We start from the raw sequence: 19620 nt of genomic DNA on the forward strand, positions 1-19620 counted from the left end.
TCGGTCTGGCCCCAGTGAGGTCGGTTTGGACACGGGGTCCTATGGCGGGGGGGGGGGGTCCCTGTAGCGGTCACACCTCCAAGGATCAAGAGGTCACCCAGCAAAGCAGGGCTACCTGACTGGGGCCGGGAGGGGGCCCGGGGAAGCCTTGAGGGCTCCCGATGCCAGGACCCCCACCTGCCACCCACGGGGTGCCCACCACCGCCCCGCTGTCCCAGGACACGGGCTCCTGACAGCTGCCTCGCCACCTCGCCCCGCGCCTGCGGCCGGGGGGGGTGGGGCCTCTCCTGACTGTCCCCTAATGCTGACTGCCCTGGTCCTTCCCACTGCTCGGCTGCCTCGCTCGAGAGCCCCAGGCGATGCCAGGCTGACAGGCCCCGGGTGATGTTCGCACATGAGCCACTCCGATGACCAAAGGCGGGGAGCAGGGAGCATTCCGGGGGAGGGAGCGTCATGGGCAGAGGCATGGCATCACACACATCATGGCGTGCACGGGGCGCTGCGGGGGGTGCGGGGTGGGGTGGGCGGGAGGACACGCGGGCAAGGAGCCAGGCAGGAGGGGGCGCGGGAGCCAGGGGGCCGGGGGGGGGGGGGAGGGGGGGGAGAACGCACTCTACCGCCACAGAGCCCCTGGGGCCTCCGGGCGGAGCGACTCTGGGAGAGACGGGCCCAAGCCCCAGGACAGCAGCACGGCCCAGCTGGCTCTTGTCACCAGCTGCCTCCGGAGGAGGGGCTTCTCTCCAGGCCTGAGAACGTCGCAGGGCAGGGGGCCCACAGGCGAACCCCCACGCTGGCCCCAGGCAGCAGCCAGCGGGAGGGTGTCCTCCCACTGTCAACTCACCTGGCCTCGGTTTCTTGCAGCTGCCCGGCTCCTCGGCTCCCCTCCTACCCACCCCCCACCCGACCCCGGAACCAGAGGCCACTCCCGATGCCGCCGGCCACTCCCAGGGCGGACCGGGGGGTGGTCCTGTCTGTGCCAGGGAGCCTAGACCTTCCTGGGCCCCCAGAGCATCCTGGACTCAGAGCCCTGGGCGCCCCCAGCCCCCAAGCACCACTGGGCCTTTGCTAGTGTGGAGACCCCCAGGACGGGTGGCACCAGGCAGACGGGCAGAGGCAGAAGGCCACCCTCTGCGGCGGACTAGGAAAAGCGAGCTGAAGGTCAGCGTGCAAAGACAGCCCTGCTTTGTGAAAACGTCAGCTGGGAGAACTGGTGGCAGCTGGGCGGAGCCAGCGGGCACTTCCGAGTCACGCAGTGCGGCCGTCGCAGCGCCCCCCGGGCCAGATCCCCAGATGGGCCGCCTTCCCTGCTTCGAGCGGTTTCTCCCCTACCGCTGCCTGCACGGCCACGCTGCCTGCCAGCAGTCACGTGGGGTATGGCCATCCTGCCGCCACGTGCCACGCGGTGGAAAGGCTTCCTTCCGTCTTTCCAACTCTGTAGACCGCGTCCATCCACGAGCGACGCAGCTGCCTGCGTCGTATTCTTTGCTCGCCCCTCCTAGAGTCGGTCATCAGCCCGTCCCAGATTCTTGGCTTTCCAGGCGATCCCCAAGCTCCTGGTGTGGCCTCTGACGCAGGGTGTCCCACACTCCTCGGTGACACCTGGGGGCCTGTCCCCTTGAGACTGCCTTGGACTTGCCTGGGTGGGATCCAGGTCCCTCGATCTGACGACCTTCTTGGTTGATGCCCTTGTTTAGTTGGAGTATATCCTCCAGGAGCTTCCTCAGTAAGGAAAGGAAATTGAGGCTTTAGAGATCTAGAAAGATCTTTATCCCCTTGCATATTGAGTTGGTAATTTTGCTAGGTTTTGTTTTGTTTTTTCGAGAGAAAGAGCGAGTAGGGGAGGGGCAGAGAGAGAATCCCAAGCAGGCTCCTCACTGGCAGAGCAGCGCCCGACGTGGGGCTTGACATCACGAACCGCGACATCATGACCTGAGCCGATATCAAGAGTTAGACACTCAACCGACTGAGCCACCCGGGTGCCCCGGCTGGGTACGTACTTTCCGGTTGGAAATTGTTTCCCTTCTGATTTTTGAAGGCCTTGCTCCTTCGTGTGTTGGCTCGTAGCATCATGGGTGCAAAGTCCAATGTCTTTAGGGTCTCTTGTTCTTTACGTGGGCCTGGCTGTTCCTTCCAGAAGCTTCTGGGACCTTCTCTTTAACCCAGAGCTGTGAAGCTGTATAGTGACGTGTGCATAGCGTGGGTCATTCTTGTCCTCTGTGCCCGACTTGGAACTCTGAGAACGCAACGCTTGGGTGCCAGGCAATGTTCTTTTCTCTCTGCCCAAAGCTCCTGGCAGAGGCCGGAGCTGCTCAGGGAGCCTCTGCTGTCCGATGCCCCGTCCTCCGCTCGACCCCTCGGCTCTGGGAGACTCCTTAAGCCGACTCCCGGCTCGCCTCTCCGTCCGTCCGTCCGTCCGCCCGCCCGCCTGGAGCCAGGTCTTCCTGAGCTGCGGGCTCCTCCTTGCCTGCAGTGGCGCCCGGGAGGGTCAGGTGGCTGGCGGCTCACCGCTCTTGTCTCTCACTGGAGAGGCCGACTCGCACGCCACCTTCTGCCGAATCTCAACCCGAGCCCCGCGACGCCTCACACTCAGCCTCCAGCCCACCGGAGTCCCCGGCGTCTCTCCCCGGCCTTTCCAGAGAGCGCCACGAAGGCGGGCCCGCTTGCCCACCCTTTCCCTCCTGCCAAAGTCTGTGGGCACTGCTCAGCAGCTGCCCTCCCTCTGCCGTTCTCAGTCACTCCTCTGGGCTCCCGGCGGTGGTTTCAGGAGAGGGTGGAGGAGAACACGAATTTACCGGCCAGGCCTGACTGGGCGTCTGCCGTGGGTTCCTACGAACTGAATACTGGGACCAAGTCCAAATACCTACACTAATATTTTCAATACGGAAGCAGGTTCTTGGGATCGCTGACGGCAGGAGAGGCGGGGTGGGGGGCTCCTCTTGGACCCCCGCCCGTGCAGCAGGCCGGGGGAAGGGCTCCTGGTCTGGTCAACAGAGGGGCCCAGAGCACCCAAGGCGCCAGCTCTCACAGGACCGGCCGCCGACCAGGGTCTCTACCTCCACAGAAGACACTCAGGCCACGGCAAGGCCCCCGGGGCCAGCACGGCTGCTGCGTCTGGGCACAGGGGGCTGCGAGCTCTGTGCCCAAAGTCCTTCTCCCCACCGCCTGGCCCCAAGACACTCCCCCCCTTTCCCTCCAGCCCTCCACGTCCCCAGAGACAGGCAGGCCTGCGGCACCTGTTTGGTGTGGAAGATTAACCCACAGGAGGGTGACAAGAGAGGCCCACATCACTCTCCCGGAGAGGCCAACACCTGGCTTCTGCCTGGAGACATCTGGGGTGCGGTGTGGGGGTGCTACCCGGAAGGCTGAAGCCCTAGGGGGCGGCGGCCCGGCTGAGCCCGTCTGAGCAAGGACCACGGCCAAGCGGCAGGTGCCAGAGGAGGCAGAGAAGCTGCGTGGGCACTCGCGGGATGGAGGGGGCAGCGGGCGGGAGAGGGGCCCCCCCGCACCACACCCTTGGGCAGGGGCCCCAGATGGTGTCTGGGGGCACCTGTGGTTGTCACAACCGGGGGTGCTGCTGGGTCGGGGGTGCTCCTTAACCTCAGGATGTGTCCTCCCCAGAGAGTGACCTGGCCCCCAGAGTCCCCAGTGTTAAGGGGAGGGGCTCCGGTGTGGGGACAGGGCTGGCATCGCCCCTGGCTTGGGCCGGAGGGTGTTCAGGGGGTGCCATCCCGGCCGGGGCTCAGGGGGGCCGGCACAGCGGGTCGGGACAGGGCACCAGTGGCCGGGAGAGAGTCACACGGGACTCTAAGTGTCACTGAACTCGGGCCGAGCACAGCGGCATCCAGCTTGGCCTTGGGTCCCCAGTCAGCCTTTCTGGAGAACGGCCCCCTCAACCCGTGACTTTGAAGAAAGAGAAGGGAATCAGCTGTGTTTTCCATGTTTAAAGGCTTTAAAGACAACTATATCCTTGGGATCACGACTAATTTGTTACTCAGTCTCCCTGCAGGAGTAAAACAGCTCCCCCGGTCCGGTCGGCAGCGAGGAAGGGAGAGGCGCAAGGCAGGAACACTCCAGAAAGGAACAGTGTGTGCGCACGACACGACACGGGGGCCGACAAGGGGGCCAGGAGGGTGAGGCGGTGGCCGAGGCAGCGGGGCTGCAGGGCGCTTCCTCTGGCACGGCAGGTTCTGGGCTGGCAGCCCGTGGTCCCTCTTCCCGGGCAGGCTCAGCCTCTGATGCCACTCCGTTCCTGGCCGCTCTGCCTCTTTGCCGGCAATCCGCTCTGTTGACCAATTAGCCGCAGCCACAATCAATCAGCCATTATGCAAATGCACGTCTGGCCTGGGGGGCGGCCTCAGCAAGAAGTTGCTCTTGGCAAAGAAGGCGGAGTGGGGAGAGCCCGACGGCCAACGGAAATCAAAAGGACGGACAACGACAACGAAAGAAATCGGAAAAGGGAGACTCACCTTCACAAGGGCTGTCAGGAGCTGCCGGAACATCCTCAGAGAGAGGGGCCCCGGGGTGGGGGAGACACGCAGGGAGGCTGAGTCTGCCCAAGATTCGCGGTTTCACAGACGGACACGTGCAAACAAGGACAGCCCGGTCGGGGGCAGGTTGTGGACCGGCACGGCCACACGGCCACCCGGCCAGGATGGTTTTCCCCAGAAATAGTTCCCAGGACGTCCCCACAGAGTGTGGGAGTGTCAGCGACGGGGCTCCCCGAAGGAAGGATGTGGCCCAGCCTCCCAAGCGCTCAGCGGCCAGGCCCCAGGGAGACACAGTCCGCTGCCAGCCAGGTCAAGATCAAGCCAGAAGGGACCAAGTGGCTGCACCGGAAAAGCCTTGCTCGAGGCACAGATCCGCCAGCCCCCTAGTTTGGTGCCGTTGAGGGTGAAGGAAGTTCAGAACACAGTGATATGATACTTTGTGGCAGGTGAAAATGGTACGAAATTCCAACCTCAGCGTCCGTCCGTCGATAAAGCTCTCCCCGGACACACCAGGCTCGCTTGTGTATTTGCGTATCGAGTGTCTATCGTCTACAGCGGCTTTCGCGGAGTCGAGTGGCCCTGAGAGACCGGCTGGCCCTTCACCGCGAGGTCCCGGCTCACAGCCGGGGGCCCAGCAAGCATTTGCTGACTGGTCTGCAGGCACCAAGAAGGAATCCGGCGAAACGCTGTCTGTGAACACTCAGACCCGGGGAGCCCGGGTGCTCCCACAGAAAGCAAACGGACCGACGTTCCGGGCCCTGCGGCTGGCTGTCTCTGGTTCCCGGCACCACGCTGATTTCCACCTCAGCCCAGACCTGCCCCCCGCGCCCCTACGGCCTCGGCGACACGCCAGGAGGGCGCTGTCGTCTTGTCCTGTCCTCCCCCACCCGATGCCAGGCAACGGGCCGGGCAGCGACTACCCTGTCCTGGAAGGGTCCACGCGGTAGAGGGGGGCCCCCTGAGCCCAAGAGGGGTGCAAAGAACTCTGCAGTCACGGCTGTAATCGCGAATCCAAACAGCACGTTTTGGCAAGGGCCAAATGAGCACCCACAGACGCAAAAAGCCCGGCCGCCGCGAGCTGCCGAGAAGGGACCCGCGCAGCGCCCATGCGCAGAAACAGGGCTCTCGCGCCCAGGACTGTCAGGAGAGTGACAGACCGCACGCGTCCTCCCAGAGCGGAAACTGTGCGGCCCAAGGGCCAAAGGGCTGGCCTCCCGGGAGCTGGAGAACGAGGGGTTGGAGGGAACCTGAGACCCCGACCACACTGACGCCACCTGCCCCAAGGCCCATCGGCTGTGTTTGGGGAAGTGGAGGCCAGAGAAACACCTGGAGAAGAAACAGGAGGAGGAGGGCAAGAGGGGGGTTGGAAGGAAAAGGAAAGGACGGGGGAGGTGGGGGAGAAAGGGGGAGATGGGGAAGAGGGGGAGAAGACGGGAGTGGGGAGGGGGGAGGAGGAGGGGAGAGGAGGGAGGAGGGGAGGAGGAAGGGAGGAGGGGAGGGGAAAGGAGGGAGGGAGGACGGGAGAGGGGAGGGAGGAGAGGAGGAGGGAGGTAAGAGGAGGAGGGGGGAAGGGAAGAGGGGGAGGCGAGAAAGAGGGGAGGGGAGGAGGGGAGGAGGGAGGTCAGGGACAGCCTGCGGCCAGCAGCCCGGTAAAGAGTGAGAGTGGGAGTCACTGACGGCCATCACCAGAGCCAGGCAGGTGCAGCGGCTCGGGCCGCCGGGGGACTCACCTGCGCAGGAGCTTGGCCTTGAGTGAGGCCCGGGAGGCGCTCCAGGTGCTCAGCTCGGGGCTGCTCAGGGCTGTGGGCCGGGTGTGGTCCAGCACCGTGAGGTCCTTGCCTTGCTTCCACAGCTCGTACCGCTCCGGCTGCAGGATGCGCACGAAGACGTCCATGGAGATCTTGACCATGTCCTTCCGGCACGTGCACTGTTGGGGGGCGGGGAGGGGAGACCCGCTGAGCCCGTGGCCCGCGAGCTGAACAAAGGCGGGTGACCACAGCCCGGGCCCTCTCCTCTCTCGAACGGCTACCTTCAGACGCGAGATGGTACCTTTCTGTCCCGGGAGGAGGCCGTGCCCTCCAGCGCGGGCCCCTGGCCCGCCCCCATGGGGTCACAGCCACCGCCCAGCACACGGTCCAGGGACAGGACAGCAGACCCTTTGTGGGGGCCTCGGGGGTCAGCAGGCGTAGAGACGCAGCTCAGGAGCCCGAGGCCACGGGGGTCCACTTTCCGGCTGCCCGGGTGTCAGCTTTAAGCAAAATCTCCCTCCTGTCGGACACACGAGCCCCCAAGTGGGTAAAAATGCACACGAAATGCTTCCTAACAGCAGCAACTCCAAAGGTCAGGAAGGAAGAGGGAAGAGCTGTCAGCCCCAAAAGGCCGAGAGCGAAAAAGGAAACACAAGTGGTTCCGAGCAGGTACAGGGTGCCCAGGGACGCACACAGGCCGGTCCCGATCCCTGCCTCGTGGGTTTGGGGAGAGGAAGCCAGGACCCGGAGGCTCAGCAGCCGGCCCCGGGGTGGCGAGAACCTGGACACAGAGCACCGGCTGAGGAAGGGGGCTGGCACGGTGTGCCGGGCGGCCTGGAGGAACGCTGCCTGGGCCGGAGGGTCCTTTGTGTCTGGGAGCTTCGACCGCTGGGGCAAACGAGTGTGGCAAAGACAGGCTGAGATGGCGTCCCTTTTGCCCCCTCCTCTGCTGTCTAGACCCGTCCCTCTTGGGCCCTGAACGACTCCCACAGGCCACATGTTCCTGGAGCCTCTCTCTCCTCCAGGTCACAGCGTAAGCCCCGGGGCTGGGCACCGTGCGGGAGGCACGCAGGTGTCCCGGGGACACTTAACACCTCGGGGAGTCATGGGCCAGAAAAGCCAGCCGAAGATTCTGGAAGCTGGGCTCTGCCCAGTGAGCCAATGACCCTCCTCAGTCAGCAGAGGAGGAACCCGGGCAGCCCTGGTCTCCTACTTGCCTGCGGGATGAGACCGAGACGGGGCTGGAAAATCATCCTACTGCCACAAGGGAGAGAAACAGAGGGGACACTGGCCTAGGGCAGAGCTGGCAGAGGGCCAGGCAGTGAGCATCTTCAGCTTTGTGGACTGCCCCGTCTCCGCCACAACCTCTCAACTCTGCTGCTGGAGCTCAGGAGCGTCACAGATGAGCACGTAAGTGAACAGGGGTGGCTGCACGCCAATAAAACTTGATTTAGGAAAACAGGCGAAGGGCCGGGTGTGGCACAGGCCCTGGTGTGCGGCCCGCTGGTCTAGACTCTGGAAGATGAACCGGCCCCCGCAGCAGGCAGCCTAGGGGACCTCGGGGAGGGGGGAGGACGTGACCCTGGGGTGCTGCGCTTGCAGCCACCCTTCGGGGACATACGTGCCCAGGGACACCTGCACATCCACCGCAGCCCCTGTGGCTCGGACTCTGAACTCCTGCCCCTTTCTGCCCCCCTGTCAAATGAACGGGCTTAGGAGAAGCCCGTTTCCGAAACTGTGGCTTAAAACCTATTTCCATTTTAAACACACGTCTCGCCCTCCCTTTACAACCGTGTCACCGTCACCGCCGCTTACGGAAACGACGGCGAGAAGGAAGAGAGCTAACTGCCTCCCCTTCCAAGGGTCCTCGATCTGCCCCGGAAGCAGGGAACGTGGAGGACCCCCGATCTGAGGTGGGCGCCATGGGGCTGCAGGAGGGGCTTCGGGCAACTTCCAGAGGAATCTCCTGCGGACCCAGGCCCCACCCCCACTCCTCCCAGGGCTGGAACCGGGAGCTCGGACTCGGGGACAGCGATAACCTCGCCACGCTGAGCAGGAGGGACTATCTGTGGACAAGCGATTCCCAGCAAACGCGATTCATTTCATGAAAAATTGTGCAGGAGAGAAGGGCTGGCGGTATAATTTGGCTTCGCAGTGGCGGGAGCACAGATGGTGCCCGTGTTTCCGATTCCTGGCCCGGCACAGCCTCCCCAGGGTCACCATCAGCAGCAGCTTAAGGGATTTGTATCGAGTGGCTTTGCAATCGCTTCTCCTTCAGTAATTAAAAAAAGCACCTGTGTGCAGCACGGAGGGGGACACGTGGATGTGCTCCACGGAGCACTGCCTGGCGGCCTGGAGTCCGGCCCGCTTCTGGCCACGGTGGGGCTGGTCACCGGCGGGGTCGGAGCGCGGAGCAGACGGGCACCCGGGGAGCAAGCAGCGGGACCCAGGGAGGGGATGACAGCCGCTGGGATTCAGGACACGGCCACGTCACCTCCACGGCGGACCAGCCGGGCTCGGGAGCAGGTGCCGCGGACCCACGGGCTCCCGTCGGCCCACCACACAGGGAGACGAGGCTGCTAAGGCCAACGACGGGACCTCAGCTCTTCCTCACAAGCGACTTCCTGGGGCTGAACGTGCCAGCCCCCCGACGGCCCCCGTGGGACCATCACACACCGCTGTTTCGTGGTGGCCAGCGGGGAGCCCGCGCAGAGGCTCGGCGTTGCCGGGGTGACCCGCGAGGGGGCTGGGGCAGGAGCTTCGGGCAGCCTCCGAGCAGGGCCCGGGGCGGGAGGCCCGGAGCAAACGGCCCTATTTGTTTCCGTTCTCCCCCTCCGGCCCCCATCCCGCCCCCAAACCCTCTGGGACACGCGTTTTCAAGGATCTGCTGGAGTCACTCAAGCTGACGGTCTCTGCTGCTCTCGCATCAGCCCCCCAAGTTAGCGGCCCCCGTCGGCGCCGGCGACAGAGCGTGCTTGCTGTCACACGGCTGCCACAGGCTGGCCGTGTCATTAGTTTCCGATGAGAAATGGGGCGCCGATGCGGGGGAGGAGGTCTGAGGGGCCCCCTCCGGGTCCGAGCCCCCCGCCCCAGGGCCTCCCGTACCACGGTCAGGGCCCACAGCCCTCAGCCCCCAGAACCGGGCGTGGAGGGGCTCTGCGCGGAGCGGGGCTCAGTCACTAGCACGCCGAGTGGCACCTGTCCTGCCCTGATCAGCCAAGGCAGGGTGGCTGGCGCCAGGCGGGGCCATCTGGGATCCGAGGAGGAAGCGAAGGCAAGAGGCGGGAATTGGGGTGGGGGAGGCGGGGAGAGACTCACTGTGGCACGGGGTCCCCCCCACTGCCAGCCTCCACCAACGGTCTGTTCCCAGACAGCTGCCTGACCTGCAGGGGCCCATCCTGGACCTGCCTGCCTTGGGGTCGGCCTCCCGTCCACACACAGGCTGCCGCGCCTCGCCCCGATCCTGGGCTCCCTGCCCCGCGCTGGCCCCGGCACCCGTGGCTTCGGCCTGTGCCCTCATACCCTCCATCGGCCCGCGGGCAGCCAAGAGGCACAGTGTGGGCCGGGGCAGGGTGGACACCGCCCATACCCGCGGGCGGAACCTGGTTCCCCGACGACGCCTCACATCGAGAGGGGCCCGACAGCCTGCCTCCCAGAGCCGGGTTATAGCTCATTCACGCGGTACGTGCGGTGGCCCTCCCGCAACGCAGGCAACACGCGTGCTGCGAAACGACAGCAGAGGAGAGACAGTGCCCCCCCTCGAAAACCAGAACCCCTCTGAGGACAGGCCTCCCCAGCCTGCCCCGACCAAGGCCAGGCTGGTGGGGACAGCAGCCGCCAGCCCCGCCCCCTACCCCCGAGGGATCTCACCCAAGGAAGTGAGAAATCCAGACAGAGCCGGTCTCGACTCCAGAACCGTAAGCAGGCTGGTCAACAGTCCTGGGCAACGAGATAGGTCCGCCCGTCGGGCCAGGACACCATTTAAGTGGCAGAACCAGAGATCCGTCAGCTCAAGAGTTACGCTACGCGCGATCCCAAGTACACCGAAGCCGCCATCGCGACCAAAAACAAGCCAAGTTGGCTTCAGAACAAGCCAAGGCCGTTCGTCGAACACCTACGGGGCCCTTTCAACCGTGGGGCCCAACGACCCGCTGACCAAGCTGCTTAGTTTCCTAAATCTCTTTATTGGGCAGGAGTGTCCCTTAAGTCGAGGGTGGGCAAATGCAGCCCCCCACCTGTGCGTGAATGAAGTTTTCCTGGCACGCGGCCGCGGCCGCGGCCACGGCTGTGCGGGCGCTCCGACGGCCGGGTGGGGCCATCCCACACAGACCGTGTGGGTTCGTATTCACGATCGGGTCCTTTACAGAAAGCGTGCCGTCCCTTGATGCAGGGGGCAGGGCGATCTTTATAGGGTAGCCTGAGGCCGAAGGACCCGCGGGGGAGTCACCACAGACTCCGCGCAATGGACGGAGTTGTGTCCCCCCCGCCCCAAGTTCCCGTGTTGAATCCCCAACCCCTAACGCGACTGCAAGCAGAGACGGGGACGTTAGCAGGTAACCACAGTGAAACGGAGTCCCCTACTCCCCGCCCCGTCCTGTCCCCACCTCCTCCACGCGAGGGTCCGGCGAGAAGGCAGCCGTCCACAATCTGCCAGACGGCTCTCACCCGAGCCCAGCCCCGCTGGTCCCTGGTCTCAGACGTCCAGTCTCCCCAAGTGTGGGGAACCCGTTCCCACTGTTTATAACCCCCCACCCCCCGCCCCGCCCACGGTACTTCATTACAGCAGCTCGAGCTGACCAAGACGGACGTCCTTGTGAGGACTCACTGCGGTCCTGGTCTTCATACCGAGGAGAGCAGGCTGCACACCCCCTTCCATCTGCTTCCGGAATCCAGCTCTCGCGGGGTGCCAGGAAGCGCCCGGAGCCTGGTGCCCAGAGGCCTGGCCTCAGGCTCCGTCTTCTCTGGGCCCCCTGCCCTCCATATCTGCCGTCCGAGCTGGCCATTCACCAGGGAAACATACCCGCCAGAGCCCGAAAGGGCCTCGGAGGGCCTGGCAGGACCCGACCCGTGCTGTCCGGGGGCTCTGAGTCCCCTCCTAGTACAGACAAACGGCAGAAAATGAGAGGCAGAGAGCCGTCGGGGCGGGTCTCTCTCCTCTCCTCTGGGGTGGTGGGCGTGCGGGTGGGGTTTTGTTCCCGAATCAGTCCCAAGGTGCCACACCTACCAGCAGAAACATCACACGAGGCCCAAGTCGCGGGAGTGGCTTCCCCAAGGGACTCCCGTCACCCCGGGGCTGGCGGAATGCCGCCTGCAGTCTTCAGAACAGCTGACCCGGTGTGGACCTGTGCTTTACGGGCCTTTAACTTCCTAAGGCTTTAGCATGTTTAAAAAGAGAGGCACCAAGGTTCGAATCTGTAATGGAAGCCATCAGAAGAACCCAGAGCAAAAGGGTCTCAGACTCGCAGCTCAGAGAGAGCCCCGTCTCCTGTGTGCGGACTACTGTGTGCTCTGAGCTACAGGGACGAAGTGGTCAGTGTCGCCGCACGCTGGTACCTGCCCTCAGCAGCTCTGGCTACGATGGGGCGGGGATAAAAACGCGTGAGGAGACAGCTGCACAGAGGGCACAGCAGGGCCCCATCCACCCTCCCTGGTCGCTGGGAGCACTCACCTACTGTGCCCTCTCCTCGCCCGGCCCCTCCACATAAGCACCCTGGGGAGGGCCAGGCCGCGATGCCTCTGCGCCCACCCGGGGACTGAGTCTCACGGACATCTCGCCAGGGCCCCCGAGAGCACCGGTGGGGGAGGGGAGAGGGTGGGGGGAGAGGAGAGAGAGAAGGCAGGAGGGCTGGGGGCAGCAGGAGCCCAGCCAGGGCCCCAGCTGGTCCCCAGACACAGTGCCCCCCGACATGGAGCCTTCTGTCCCATAAGCACAGGCCTCTGTCACCCCCAGGGGATGACTTCTGTCACAGAAGGCCGGGGATCTTGAGAGCACCAGCCAGAGGCTCAACAAGAAGCACTCTTGTCACTTCCAGATGACAAATGACAAGAGTCACGACCGTGGAGTTTAGGGGCCCCGGGCCTAATCTGAGCACCGAGCCGGGAGCAGGGAGGCTGTCACCCCAGGCTGGAAGCCTGACACATCAAACAGCCCGACGTTCAGGCGTAGGTCTCCCAGGATCTGCTGCGGGGTCCGAGGAAAATGAGAAAACAGGACAGGGAGGAGGTCTGCCGCCGCTTATCAGAGCAGGGGCCACAAGCGGGGACGAACAGGCTTCTTCTCTCCAGAGCGTGACAAAATAGAAACTGGCATATCGTCAGGCTCAGCGCGGGTGGCCCTCGGGGCCCAGCAGCACTCGGCTTGGGCTGTGTGGGCCGGGGAGGACAGGGCACAGGCCCCTGGAACTCAGGGCACGTGGCGGCAGGGACTCCCAGAACCACCACCAACACGAGACCCTGATGATAACCGAGCTCTACAACCTTGACTCCGGGTCTCCCTCTCTGGGCCGTAAAGCGGAGTAAACTCAACCTTTTCACGGGAATGAACGTTAACGCCCGACACGACTTAGAGGATCTCACGACGTGGCCCTCCCGACGGCCTTCGCCAGAGCGCACAGAATGCTGCCCGGCCACGTGGGAGGGCGGGCTCAGGTGTGAGTCAGCAGGCGGCAGGCAGCCAGCGACCCGTGGCTCCTCTGGGACTGGGCGCCACACAGGCCCCGACCACCCCCCCCCCCCCCCCCCCACCGCTCCCCATCACCACCAAGGACACATCCGGCTAGGGAGCGCGCTGGAGTGTGTGCGGCCGGGTGCAGGGTCTCCTCTGCAAGCATTTTGCTAACTGTAGAGAAAGCGTCAGCCCGCAGGCCCAGAAGTACACCCCTACATCTTCCTCGGGAGGCTGGTGCCACGTCTGGGCCACAGAGACGGGGAGGGGGCAGAATGTCATTACAGCAAACCCTTCTGGGGGGAGGCCGGCCGCGCGCCGCAGGGGTGTTAGATGAGCTGACGCACGCAGGGCCCCCGGCCCGGGGCTGCCAGAGCAGTCGGCGCATTTCCGCTCCTGGAACGAGACCCCCGCCTACTCCTCCGGCCCCTCCCCGCGCCGCTCATCTGGCAGGAGCCGGGCCGCCCAACTGTTTCTCTGCATCTGAGTCCTAGGCCCGGTGCTCTGTTCCTACCATCCGAAGACTCACCCTTCACCAGCCACACTGATCCCGCGCAAAATGACTGAAAGCAAGCAAACCGCTGTACTTTTGTAAAGTGCGACAAAAAAACCCACCAAAAGCGAGACCTTCCTCGGGCGCAGTTTTTGCAAAAGGAGAGCTCTCTCCCGTGCTGACTCCACCAGCGGCCCCGCCACACGCCTCCGCAGCCTGTCCTCAGGGACCTCAAAGCCACTGTGGCTCCTGGCCTGCGGGAGCCCCGGGGTCCGCACCCCCCTCCGCCTCTAAGCCTGGGCCACGCGTTGCAGGTCTCCGTGGGCCGGGCTCCAGACGCGACCTCCCAACGCTGCTTCCGAGGGCTCCACCGGGAGCAAAGACACAAAACTCGTGCGCGGAGCTTGACCGCTCCCGACGGACGCGGGGCCCTGAATGCCTGCAATCGGAAGGGACGGGGACCTGCCGTGTCCAGGTTGTTTCCAATCTTCTCCATGGGTGTCTGGGGGGCTCCGTCGGTTAAGCGTCCGACTTTAGCTCAGGTCATGATCTCACGGCTCTTGAGTTTGAGCCCCGCGTCAGGCTCTGGGCTGACAGCTCGGAGCCTGGAGTCTGCTTAGGATTCTCTACCCCTCGCCTGCTCTGTCTCTGTCTCTCTCTCTCTCAAAAATAAGTAAACGCTAAAAAACCCCAGAATCGGCCCCTTAAAAAAAAAAAGAATCCCCCACGTACTAAACTAATGGGATTACAGCGTGAGTGACCGTGAAGTTCACTTCCCTCAGCGGAGTCTGCTAACGGAAACCACCTCCGTGTTTCTGGAGGACGGGATGTGATCCCACTCTTCTCGTCTGGCTCTCCTTACCCCACGTGTGTGCAAGTCCACGTTCTTTAAGAGGCGGATTCTGACTGATTTTTAATGTGTCTTTATTTTTGAGACACAGAGAGACAGAGAACGAGCAGGGGAGGGGCAGAGAAAGAGAGGAAGACACAGACTCCGAAGCAGGCTCCAGGCTCCGAGCTGTCAGTACACAGCCCGACGCGGGGCTCGAACTCACAAACGGTGAGATCATGACCTGAGGCAAAGTCGGACGCCCAACCGATGGAGCCACCCAGGCGCCCCGATGCAGATTCTGATTTAAACCAACCGCTCAGCACTCCCCTCCTGGCCCTCCCACCACAGAACGTTTCGGCTCGTCCCCAGGTAGCAGGGAGGTCACGGAAGTAAAGAGGGTCACCTGCGGGGATGGACGCCCCTGACAATACGTGAGACCAAAGTCACCACCACACGAATACGGGAACGTCCGTTTCGCACAGGAGGGGAAATGGGGGCTGAGGCTGCCACGGCCAGGGCACGAGGCCAGCAGGCGCCCAGGTCCCCTGAGGACCTCCCCGCTGGGCGGGAAGACCATGCTGGCGGAAGTCGGGCGGGGGAGGGCCTGGGGGGGCACTTGGCGAAAGCTCGCAGGGCTGCACACGCTCCATTCGGACCCGAGGGTCCCGCCCCAGGCCGACAGGGCTGGTAGCCTCAGGGGAGGGCCTGCGTTATGACCCCAGCTCCTCTGGCCCCCCCAGCTGCCCCATTCGCTCCCAGCATCCCTGGCCCGCCTCACGCTCTGATCTGTGCTGGGCCCCCCGTGGCACGGCCGTGTCACGGCAGGGCCGCCAGCAACGAGAAGAACGCCGGGCGCCTTGTTGGGGCTCCAGCGGTGGGCGGTCTGGGCCGGGGCTGCCCCAGGACCCCCGGGCGGCCCTGGAAATGACCGGAGTGCGCGAGACAGTAACGAGGCCAGGCTGCCTCGGGGCCCGCTGAGTCCCGTTTGCTGCGTTTCCCCCAATTTAAATAGCACTGAGCTTTAATCGGAGGCCACCTCTTCTGAAAAATTGAACAGACATCAGAGTCCGCTCGTGTGAAAGAGCCAAACGGGACAGAGAGGACGCGCTGCTGGCCTAGACGGGAAAATTATTAAACACGGTTCGATGAAATCATCCACCCGAACAGCATGCGTGCATGGGGACCCTCGCACTTTCCCGCCACAGGAGCAGGAGCGGCACCAGCTCCCGGGCCTCCTGACGTCAGGAACTGGGGCGGAGCTTTGCCAGGGCCCGGCGGGCGGGTCAGCAGCCAACGGCCACAGACAGACCAGCGGCCCGCACGGTCCCTGGCACGCACGAGGACGGGGCACCCTCAGAAGCAGCAAACCCCAGGTGGTGAGGCCGGGCCAGCGAGGGCCCGTCTTCCGGCCGACGGCTCCCCGTCCCTGCAGAGTCGGGTGCCCGAACCCACACGCCGCCTCCGCCTCCTGCCCTCTGCCCGGCCAGGCACACACCTTCCAGAGCACTCGGGCCCACAAAGCGTTAAACGCCCACCGACGGGGGCAGAAACCCAGCCACGGAGCCCACATCTGCTCGCGATGGCTCACAGACGCCGCGGCCCCCTGTTTCTCATGTAATTACCAGCGCTGCAGCAAGAGACATAACAAACCAGTTCATTAGGAAACCCACTGGAAGCTCTCAGAAGCGCTTCAGAAACAAAGCAATTAGGTGCACGGCTCCCGGGGCTCCCCTCGGTCCTCGACCGGGGGCTGCTTCCCGCACGCCCCACAGCCGGCCGGGCCGGCAAGGTCGCTGGCCTTGGACCCAGCACAACGCGGCCCCGGCGAGGCCAGGGCTCCAGGGCACACCTCCTCCCCTTTCTCTATAAAGGAAACCTCACCTGTCGCTGTCCTCTCTGGGGCCCACCTGGGTGACCTTGGCCCACCAGGACGGCCCGGAGAGTCTTCCTGTCTGTCTGCAGCCCGGGCCCTCGCGTCTCCCATTCCGGCCTGCTAATGCCAACGACCGACACGATGATACTAACAGGCTGGGCGCTCAGTGCCAGGCAGGCTTCCCCAGAACGCTCCCACCACACTGACAAAGGCCACAGAGGACGCCACATGCGGTCGAATCCGAGACGAGACGAGAGACGACCGAGAGGCCTGGGGGCCGTCCCGAGCTACCGCGCGACTCTAACACCCAGCACTTCTGCACCGGGAAGACGAGAGAGTGACAGGAAGCCCCGGGGAAAGAGCGAGGGAAAAACGTATCTCACACAGCACTTTTCCGCGAGCCCCGCGCACCTGCCTGTCTGGCGCCATAAATCACAGGGGCAGCGAGGCGCAGAAGGGCAGGTGCCCGGCCCCACCTCCTCCAGCCCGGGCGGGTCGCGGCCGCCCACTCCGGCCCTCTTCCTCACGCCCCCACCCTCGCCCCGGCCCTGCCTCCTGCCACCTCCCCTCGGGCTCCTGGATGATCGCTGCGGCGGACGGCACGCTCCCCACACACAAGGCACCCGATCTACGCAAGGTGGGTCCCCGGCCGGGGCTTCAGAAGAGGCCCCTCCCCCTGGATGCAGTGCATCTGGGGGGCCCGGGGGCCCTCTCCCCTCTGCCACACTCCACAGAAGCCGCTCCCCCGCTAGATGCTTCTGGGGGGAGCCGACAGTTCCCGGGGAAGCTGAGCTCTCGGCAGGCGGGCGGCCCAGACAGCTGGCGGAGACCCAGTTCAGCTCACCCAGGCTCCGGGCCGTTCAAAACGGGTTCTAAATCTCTCTCGCTCTGTTTCATCTGAAGTCAACTTGTGCACCTGCCTCGTGGGGCGGTCTGCGATGCCGGCACAACCTCAGTGGGGGAGAGAGCCCCTTGCCAGGCCTCGCCCAGTGCCGCCCACCACGGGGGCAGTCGGGGCCGCGCTGAGCTAATCCAACGTGGCGTGCGGCCCCGTGGGGCTAATTCGAGCTCAGGCCTAGAAGGGCTGGTGCGGGCGCGTTTATCTTCTCCGAGTGAAGCTGGCACACCCCTCTGATCTCCCCCGACAGCAATCCCACTACAAAGCCTGCCCGTCTGAGCACGTGCCCAGGGAATTCCGTCCTTAGAAATGGAGCACGGGCCTCGGGAGGCGACTCTGCCGCCCCCGCCGAGCCCCGGACCCCAGCCAGGAGGAGGCCACCAGCCTGTACAGATGCCCTCGGGTGGGGAGGGGGTCCCTCAACAGGCGCACGCCTCCCAGCGGGGGAGGGAGACGGGAAGGGAGCGGGCGTTCTGGGCCCGGCCCTCTCACTGCTGTGACCTTGGCCAAGTCACTTCACCTCTCTGGTCCTCGCGCGGTCGCAAGGTTCAGAGTCACCTTGAGGCAGGGTGGTGCCATCGGTAAAGCTGGAGATGGAGACAGAAAAGAAGACAGACGGAAGGAAAGGGGAGACAGTGCTACCTCCGAGGAGGGGTCCGGCCGAGGAAGGGCAGGGCTCAAAACAAACGCGGCAAGGGCTGCGTGTGACCCGGGAAGGGCGGGGGTGGGGGGGGTGGGGGACAGGCCCCACACTCACTCCGCGCGCAGGCCCCGTAGTGTCCTGGGGTCCCCGGGGCCCCCCGCCCACCTGTCACCCTCTCCCTGTAGGTGCAGCTCCCTCCGGGACCCTCAGCACAGCAGTGCTCAGGATGCTGACTCTGGCACGTACCTGTCCACGCTCCCCTTGTTTCGGGTCTGGCAGGGGAGAGAGGAGGCTGGGGCTCGAGCGACCCAGTTTGGTCTCTAATTCCCGTTTATGAAACAAACCAAGAGCACCACCAGGAACACGATGACAAACAGCCCAACCTTTCCCCTCCAGCGGCTGCAGGGCATTGACGGAGGAAGCACCCAGGAAAGGCAAGACCACTCCCCCCTCCCCTGGAAAGCTACGCTGGTTTTTCCAAAAAAAAAAAAAAAAAGTTGTAAAAAAAAAAAAAAAAAAAGGAAGGAAGAAAGAAAGAAAGAAAGAAAGGAAGAAAGAAAGAAAGAAAGAAAGAAAGAAAGAAAGAAAGAAAGAAAGAAAGAAAGAAAGAAAGAAAGAAGAAACACGTTGAGAGCGTACGTTTTCGAGGGACCCGAACTCCACCACGTCGAGCTAACATCTAGCAACGTTTGGGCAACCCCCGCCCCCACCCCGCCCATCCATCCATAGAGCGGGGTTACGAATGTTTCCCTCAAAGTGCCCGGCCTGTCCTTCCGCCTCGCCGGGGCGGGTGGAGCGGGCAGGAAGTCCCCCCAACCCTGTCCCTGTCATCGCTGCTCCCTCCTCGGAGTCCCGGCCCTGACCCTTAGCGACTCAGCGGTCTCCGCTCACCTTGGCCCCCCAGCTGCGTTCTCCTTAATTACACAAAACCCTGGCTGCTCGTTGCTGGCAGTGCAGTGGGTGGGGGCCATCCCCCTCTACCCTCCGGCCCAGAAGGAGGCCCCGTCCCGCACCCGTGAGACGGGAAGCCAGGGAAGCGAGGGGCCTCGGTGACGGGGCTGCGCGATCCACAAACTGGCAGGAGGGTGGGACAGAGAGGCAGGCGGCGTCCTCCTGCCCGTCCCCCCACAGCGCGGGCCCGGGAGGGTCCCCGCAGCCCTCGCGGCTCTCCTCCTGGAGGCCGATGGGTGGAAAACGTTAGCGCCAGCCAAGCGGCTCAGGAAGGAAGAGCACGGAGGACGCAGACACCGAAACACCACGTCGACTCGAAGCTGGACCCAGGGCAGCTCAACCTTCTGACGGGTGGGCAGGGGGGAGCGGGGGTGCTTCAGCGTGAGTACTACCAACTGACGACCAGGCCAGAGAGCGGACCTTGGCCGCGAGGCCCGGGGGAGCTCCCTCCTAGAGCTCTCTGGCAAGAGGCTGCAAAGCCTGGGCTTCCTCTGGGGTTTTCCCACCCGGAGGAACCTGGGAGCCCGTCTGGCCCGCGGGGGCCGACCAGCACCCGAGGCCTCGGCCTCCTGCTCCGCTGCGGGAGGTCCGGTCAGTGATGCTCTTCCGGAGGACATCTCCCCGTGCCCACCAGCCCCCTCCCCGGCCCATCCAGAAGCTCTCGAGGCAGCCGCCGCGGTGCTGGGTGCGGAGCTCAGGGCCGGGAGGCCAGTCTGCTTGAGAGGGGAGCCCCTCTGACGCCAGAGACCCTGGGGGCTGGGAAAGGGCGCAGGAGGCAACGGGTCAGCCCTGACCGGCCGGAGCCGGCGCTGGCAGGAAAGGCTAGGGCCCGCCCGCACCATCGATCCTCGAGACCAGGGACAGCTCACTCCTCTTCAACGGCCGGGAGGCGACGGCCTTCAGTTCTCCAGGCCAGGTGGTCTCGGTCACAACTGCCCAACTCCGCCGTCACAGACGGAAGCAGCCAGAGACAGCGTGTCAATGAATGGGCGTGGCTGGGTGCCAATAAAACTTTATTTATAAACCGGAAA

At 64.4% G+C, this 19620-nt stretch overlaps 1 protein-coding gene across 11 annotated transcripts in view; it reads right to left on the reverse strand.

Annotated features, from left to right (window-relative positions):
* KDM4B (lysine demethylase 4B) overlaps positions 1-19620 on the reverse strand; it is a 133446-nt gene that overhangs the window by 23796 nt on the left and 90030 nt on the right. For all 11 annotated transcript variants that reach the window (XR_009261191.1, XM_058728347.1, XM_058728346.1 and 8 more), the window contains one exon: positions 6218-6414. Coding sequence is in view for 10 of the 11 variants with exons in the window: in XM_058728347.1 (XP_058584330.1) it covers positions 6218-6414 (197 nt within the window). In the remaining variant the exon portion in view is untranslated. The remainder of the gene's footprint in view (positions 1-6217; positions 6415-19620) is intronic.

Source organism: Neofelis nebulosa, chromosome 4 (genome assembly GCF_028018385.1).
Source record: "Neofelis nebulosa isolate mNeoNeb1 chromosome 4, mNeoNeb1.pri, whole genome shotgun sequence".
NCBI lineage: Eukaryota > Metazoa > Chordata > Mammalia > Carnivora > Felidae > Neofelis > Neofelis nebulosa.